At 36.4% G+C, this 7,542-nt stretch overlaps 1 protein-coding gene across 1 annotated transcript; it reads left to right on the top strand.

The window, feature by feature from the left end:
* The first annotated feature begins 1,736 nt into the window (after positions 1-1,736).
* LOC113230707 (phosphorylated adapter RNA export protein) lies at positions 1,737-6,217 on the top strand. The gene is made up of 6 exons (XM_026464757.1): positions 1,737-1,915; positions 2,168-2,425; positions 3,141-3,495; positions 4,560-4,651; positions 5,054-5,240; positions 5,852-6,217. Exons 1-6 carry the CDS (start codon positions 1,853-1,855, stop codon positions 6,112-6,114), a joined length of 1,218 nt encoding a protein of 405 aa, XP_026320542.1. The 5' UTR covers positions 1,737-1,852; the 3' UTR covers positions 6,115-6,217.
* The last annotated feature ends 1,325 nt before the right edge of the window (positions 6,218-7,542 follow it).

Here is a 7,542-nt window from a genome sequence, read left to right as displayed (position 1 = left end):
ATTTTTATTAGTAAACTTTACGTTTCTTCCATAATATTGATGTTTCTCAGTAGCTACTTCTAGATACATTTGGTAATGATGACAGCTTCCCATTTATCTATGAATTTTCTCCTGTGACGTACCTACCTATGATTCAATTAATAATAGCCAGAACCTCGCCTGATCTCTTTTTTCACTCTTTCTCTGACTTCCTAATAACGAGTTTCAATTTTCATTTTTATTTTATAAGTTTCCCCGTTGTAAAAACAAGACAGAGACCAAGTTAGTGGTTGAAAAGATATCAGCGAAAAGCCAAAGAATAAAAACAAAGAATGACGTTACTAAAAAAAAACTAGGCTGTATGGTCCATGGACCTCTGCTTTTCCGCAAGAAAAAAGGAATTTTTGATTCATGAAGGATGGACTATCAAAGACATTCTGTAATGGGATCTAAAAGAGAAATTACTCATAGGGTCGTATTCCAGAACTCTAATCAATGCTCAAAACAGGACTTGGCAGACTTGAGTATGATTTCAAGCACTGGAAATACGACCCTATTGGCAAATTCTTGAATATGATTTTCAGTGCTTTAAATCATACTCAAGTCCTGACTGGAGCGTTGGGTAGAGTTCTGGAATATGACCCTCAGTCTTGGCTGTATAGCGCATTAGTGCCTTTGTTTTTTCAAATGGAAAAAACAGTACCAAAAAAAAAGTTCGTACTTCTCTCGCTTAGAGGATGAAAAGCTCCCTCGCCATTCGCCACAAATTTAAAAGATGTATTAAAAGCATCGAGTATATTTAAAAAACCTCGACTAGGTTCCAAGCACATGGAGCTGAGAACGTCGATTAACAGGAAATAAGATTGCATTTATATATTTTATTTAAAAAAAGTACGATAATTATCTATCATTAGCATGTATTATGTTTTTGTCTCAATAGTAGTAGAAACTTTCATTATGGTACATAGTTGTCTATGGTAGATACTTTATCACTTGTTAGTGATGCGCTAGAAAACATAACTACGCGAGGCAACGACGAGAAATTTAAAAACAAAAATTGCGGACCATAGACCATAGACTTCACTACAGTTAACTAAGTAGTCTGTGGACTACAGCAACTTACATAGACCTTTGTCTAGGTGGATTAGTCTTTATTTTTTTCCATCCTCTAAGAGGTGGATTCATGATACTTATAAAGACTAACGATGGGACGAGTTGTATCCCGCCATCTTAAAGGGTGGAAAAAAATACTCTAAGCCCGCCATACAGACGACAGTGACAGTTTGTCATCGCTCATATTGCCGAGATTTCCGATAAAAAGCTTTTAAACTTCATCGAGCGATAAAATGTCGCAGCTCCTGGGCCCTGATTTTAATTCAAATAGGATTTGATCCCGATCGGGTAGCCCATCCTTAATATTATACGCCTCGACTCGGAAAAGACGCAATTTCCGATCGGGAGAGGCAATCAAAATCAAGCTGCTTATCGGTGAACTCAAGGCGCAATGCGATAAATTGAGGCAATATATTGCCAGAATTTGTGCATTCACATCGCCTTTACAATAACTTTTAAATTTGTCGTTTGCTTCAAGTTTTGGCGGCAACTTACTCTTTGAGACTTTTTCCCGCCATTTATACTATTATTTTTTGAATCATATATTTGCAAACGCACCTCGGAACATCAATTTTAACTGTCTTTGTACATACTTGTGAGTTCTGACCTTTTGACAGTTAGTGTTCTATCTTGTTTATGACCCGATCCGACTAGACGACTATAGCCAGCTAGCAGAAAGTGATTAAGGCGGAATTCTTTGCGTTGGGTCAAAAATCTTTCATGTGCTTTATTCGTTTCTCATTACTTACCATCTGCAAGCATGATGTCGACTACAGAAGGAGAGCTGGATGTCGAAGTGTGCCTTGAACGGGAAGAAGGGGAGGTTAGATCGTAACTTTTACTTACAACTTTTTCGATTCAATATCTTCACATTTCATTTGTACTTTGTTATTTTTAACTCTTTTGCATGCTTTTGAAATGATATTTTTATAAATTGAGTTGTAGAAAATGGGATTCTGTGAAGCATAACAGGGAAATTCAGCTTCAAATATGTCATCAAATTTTTATGATTTGACACTTGGGCGTTTGTCGTAGTGTTCATATTGATACATTGAGATACTTTTGAACTTTCCAGTTGGAGGATTCTGATGTCGAAGAGGGTACATACATTCCCTTGGAGCGGCCAGAAGCTTTTAACCCTCCTTCTTTGGTGCACATGCACATACAAGACGAGCAGAGCGACGACGGGTCTCTGCCGGAATCTTCAGGGTCGGAGTCTGATGAGGAGCCTCGAAGACGAGCTAAGAGGACCAAAATCAGGCCGCGCCGATCGCAACCGCCGTCTCAGCCAGACAAGAAAGAAAAATACAATATTTGGTGCAAGTCCTTGCAGGTAACAATCATAAAAAGTTTTGTATTGAACAAAATAATTCCTAACAATAATAAATAAATAGGAATACCAAGGGCCTTATAGCCTTTTGTGGCAAATTGTTCAATGGGAAGTGTGAACTACCATCTGGCTTACTTTAGGTATTTTCACTTTTAAAAATAGGTAGTTCACATTTTATTTCATTGGAGCAAAATGACAACTATTTTATAGAGGAATGGAACAATGGGGTATATATTTACCAAAAATATTCATTCTTGTGAAGTGATTTTGCCTCAAACAATTTGTCAGACAAAACAATCAAATGTACAACTAAATATTTTTTCTAAAACTTCATACTTCCCAATAAAAAGCCCATATCATAACCAAATTCAATCGCCTTCTAATTGTGCAGCCAGATACCAAATGCATGATATAATAAATGTGTTGTAACTGTTAAAAAAAAAAAAAACTTTGAATTCTCGGTGTAACAAAAACACATGAGATCATATGGCAAAAGTGATTTTATCTAATTAATTCATAAAAATAGTATAAACTACATGCAACAAATTATGTATTTATTGATTCTTATGAAATTTTAAAACTTCATAAGCATAAAAAAGTTATTAACTGATTTCTCTCTCCTGAGAAGTTGTCAATTTGCAGATGTGTCCTTATTACACCAAGCTTGTACCTTATGTTTATAAAAATAAAATTAATATAGATTTGGTACTATTTTCAGGAGGATCTTTTAACTGAAGACATGATAAGCTGTGACGTATCAAAAAAGAGTAGATATGGCGTTGAATCTTATGATTATACAATTAAGTACCGATTAGATGATGCTGCTGTGTCTAAGAAAGTGTTTACAAACAATTATAATTGCAATGATAATGACCGAGTGTCAAACAAAAGGAGCCGAGCTGACCGAGCAAATGGTAAACTAAGGCTTATAAAATTAAAACATGATGATGAGCGTGAGGAAATACGAATTGCCAAACATTTGCCAGATTTAGCAGTTGCTCCTGAGGACCCAATTGAGAGTATTGCTTTAGATATAGCTGATAAGCTGTCGGAAGATAAAAAGGATTTAGTTGGTATGTGCTTACATATATTTTCTCTTGCTTATTAACACTTCCTGTAACTAGGACAGCACATTACCATTGCAGGAAAGGTTTTATGCTGTTTGTTAGAGAATGTCTTATATATGTAAATATGGTGCTTGTGTGAATGCTAGTTTTGAAACACATTCACTAATGGGGGCTAGCCATAATATCACTTTTTAAATATGGTTATTATAGAAGGTTTATTTAAGCTTTGTTTCAACAATTTTTTTATTTTTGAACATCTCATGCAATCAATGAACTACAGTTGTGTCAATTATCTCACACAAATCCTCAAAACACATAAAAAAATGCTTTATTTTGGTTCTTTAGAATGCAAAAAAGACAGTCACATTTGTAATATAACTGCCTCTGTAGCCGTGTGGCTACCATGCCCACCTGCTATGCAGACGTCTCAGGTTCGATTCCCGATATTTGTATGGCCTACATTTATTTATATCGTGACTTTTAGTATAATTTGTGGTTGTCAATGTGTGTGTCCATGGCACCCGCGACACAGGGTTTCCCTAGTGCGGGGCAATGTTGAGTGTTTGCATTATTATTTCATGTCTATAATATCGTCATTAAGTCTTATTTTATGAAATTTTAATGAATTTGCATTTTTCTGTTTATTGTAACATTTTTTATTACATGAAACGAAAGTGAACCTTATACCTCTGCAATATTGCATTTACCATATGGTAAACATCTTGAATTCCTCATCGTTCTATTGCTCGTTAGATGGCAGCATATTGATTGAAATTTCAATATAGAATCAAAACGTAACTGGCAGTAATAGGAAGCTAAATAAAATAACTTTGAACTATATGCCAACTGGGTAAAGTTTTCAATTACATTAACAGTCTAGAATTTGTTATTTCTTTTTAAATTAGAAACTACCAATATCAAAATTTCATGGTGTTAAAATTATGAATGTGTGAGTTTTGGCGACAGCGGTTCTGATAGTAATCGAGGTTTAAGGCACTTCCATTGGTTTTTTTCTTCCGTGAATGGAAAAGTTACTCTTTTGTTATAAACCGTTTATATATCGTTTTCAGGGAGAATTGTGCAAGGATTAGGTGCAAATAAAGCAATAGAAATATACAAAGAAACACAAAGGATAGAAGCAGATGGTGGAATGTTAATTATGGTAAGAAAGACCAAGTAATTTGGAAATATTAACTTCGCAAATAGGTGGTATTGGGAATGATGCACAACCTCTTGAGTGCATCACTTTTTAACCAGTAAAATTTAATTATTAATACAAAGATTCTTAGATTTTTAGAAATATTCCTTCGATCCGGCTGGATTCTAACAAACATCTTGTAGCAAACCATGCCAGATACTAAACCAAATAAGCCACGGAACGAATCAGCGGATCTTTGTATTAATAATCATAACAAACTAGTGGAGTAATTTCACAAAAAATAGTTGAAGATCATGGTGGTGAAATATCCTGACATGCAATAAACTATATCACTAAAATTTATTTTATTAATTGAGCTATATATTCTTGTACAACACAACTTTTCTACAATCTAAATATTTTCAGAATGGCACACGAAGAAGGACCCCTGGAGGAGTTTATTTCTTTCTCCTAAAACGTGATGACGAAATCTCGCAAGCGATGATCAACCAAATTTTCACGGAAGATCGAAAGGAACAGGCACGCAAGATCAAACGTCTGCGCACTAAAAGCCGCCAGCAAGTCGTGGAGCAGCTAAAGCAGAGTCTCACAGGTATGTTCATTTGTTAGTACAATGTTGTTCAATGTCGGCATTAATTTAGCTATGTTCCATACATTACACAATCTTTCTAATGTGTGTAAGTGTCCTTGCGCGTCTGGGTCCTGGCGTTTACTCGGGCTAGAATACAGTGTGCTATCCATGAGCTACGTAGCGCAGCTTAAATAACTCGTAACACTCGTTTATAGTGTAGCACAGCTTGTATGCTTCTAGATCAAACCCACCAACCTTCCCATGGCCCTTATCAACCATCTTGGTTATATGGGCCGCGAAACAAGTACAACTATTTAATCTAACTCCTTGTCCCTATTGCAACTCTCCCCCGCCTGTGGCGTACACGACACAATTACATCTTCGGTGTCCGCCGAGATGTCGCAACCGTGTCTCTTCTACGTCCTCCAGTCAGCTCCGACATTCATGCCATTACCGCGCGAAATCCCGTAGCCGCCTGAAGTTCGTCTCCGAGCCTAAAAGATCGCGAGTGGAGCGGACCCACTTCGAGAACCTTGATTCCGTCTCAATGCTACTAGATCGATATGAATCCTCCTCCGATATCTATATATGTTGTACTATACCTATCTTTACTGTTTGTCAAACTATTACAGATTCAGAATTACCCTCACTTCTGTCACGCGGTGAAGCCACCGTACAAACGGAACACGGTTCCAATCCACCACCGTCACCTGCGACAGACGCGCGCGAGTGTTCAAGCGATACTGACGCCCAATCGCACACTGATGCTCATCCGCACTCCCCGCGCTCCCGCTCACTGCTTCCCGACCGAACGGACGATCCTCGCGGTCTACAAAACTACGATGACGATGATTTTCTGGAAGTCATGTGTAATGAAGATATGGATCTCTTCTGAACTGTGATGTGACGTGGAATGGTGCTTAGTGAGTATCTGTGTGTGAAAATGTCCTAGAACTGTACCTGTGTTGCGAAAATGTTCAACTTCTGTCAAGATGGAGTTCATTATAGATTTGCCTTCAATAATTCATACATTTTTATTGCAAAATACACTCAGCGTTTTTGAGATCAAACTCCTAATCAACAGTTCTAGTTATAATTTTGGGTCAAAGATAGACAGTTATATCTTGCTTATCTCAAACATGACTGCATTTTAAATTTTGCTTGTATGTTTGCATTATTTTCGTACCATTTAAAACAAACGTTGTATGAGGAAACAGTCAAATTCTTGTTGTCGTCAATTGAAAAGTCGGTTGATTTGCAAGTCAATGAGGCTGTGAGTCTTAAATGACCAAACAATGAAACTGTTTAGGTGCTAACAGTTAACACAAAAAAATTACCACTTAGTGAAAAAAAATAATAAAAATATTGTTGACTACTTAAAATAATTTGACAGATCTAAAATATTATCCCTTTTTAAACTTAATGGGAGGTATGGAAGTGATTTAATGACAATATATTTATTTCCGTCAAATTTGTTTAGGTAACAATTGGGACTGTCAGAATCGATACTCTAGGTCAATAATGTCATAACATGTCAGCTAACATAAGCATTCATTATTAACATGTTGGCATTCAATTATGACCTTTCATTTCATGCATTGGAACTCTTCAAGGATCTCACTGTTTCGTTCCAAAGCACATTCATAATATGCTGTTCATAGGACTAGTCAAGGTCAGTAAATACACATGTAGTCTTGAGCAGGGTTGTTGCCGATGCACGTTTTTTACACATCAGCAGATGCTGATTTTGTGTATTTAAGAAAAAAACGCGATAAATGCACATCCTTACTGAATGAAAAAGCTTTCTATTTTCTTTAGTATTGTGATAAAATATTACTTCAATGATTTTGTGACATTAATTAACAAAAGAATCAATCTGCATGATGATAATGAGTCTGCCTAGCTTAAACGCTCTGGATTTTATCAGTCAGTCAGTGATTATTAGCATCGATGAATGTAGATGCTGATATTTTAATTTATGCAGATTATCCGCGGATGCAGATGCTGATATTCGCAACAGCCCTGGTCTTAATTTTGTGCAGGAATTCATGTTGTCTGTTAGGGATTAGGACAAACTCATTGACGGATCTACTACTTTGCTTTGCGATGAGTGTACCTTCACCCTAATAAAAACCCCAGATATCAAAAATAAATTTGCTCCTCTCATTTAAATTGCCTAAATGGCTATAAATTACTGGCGTCTTCAGTCCATTACAAAGGTGCATTGATTTTGAAATGGATATTGTTGGACGCATGATAGCTATTTTAAGAATTGTATAAACGGATTTTGTGTGTTTGCCCTGTTACCTCTCTGAGCTGTCAA

This window comes from Hyposmocoma kahamanoa, unplaced genomic scaffold, assembly GCF_003589595.1.
Source record: "Hyposmocoma kahamanoa isolate Upper Pololo Valley unplaced genomic scaffold, ASM358959v1 64, whole genome shotgun sequence".
NCBI classification, from domain to species: domain Eukaryota; kingdom Metazoa; phylum Arthropoda; class Insecta; order Lepidoptera; family Cosmopterigidae; genus Hyposmocoma; species Hyposmocoma kahamanoa.
This window is presented reverse-complemented; position numbering and strand designations above follow the sequence as displayed.

Coding starts and splice junctions, on each gene's coding strand:
- LOC113230707 (XM_026464757.1), top strand. CDS start 1,853: ATGATGTCGACTACAGAAGGAGAGCTGGATGTCGAAGTGTGCCTTGAA. Junction 2,426..3,140: donor TTTGGTGCAAGTCCTTGCAG/GTAACAATCATA, acceptor TACTATTTTCAG/GAGGATCTTTTAACTGAAGA. Junction 4,652..5,053: donor ATGGTGGAATGTTAATTATG/GTAAGAAAGACC, acceptor AAATATTTTCAG/AATGGCACACGAAGAAGGAC.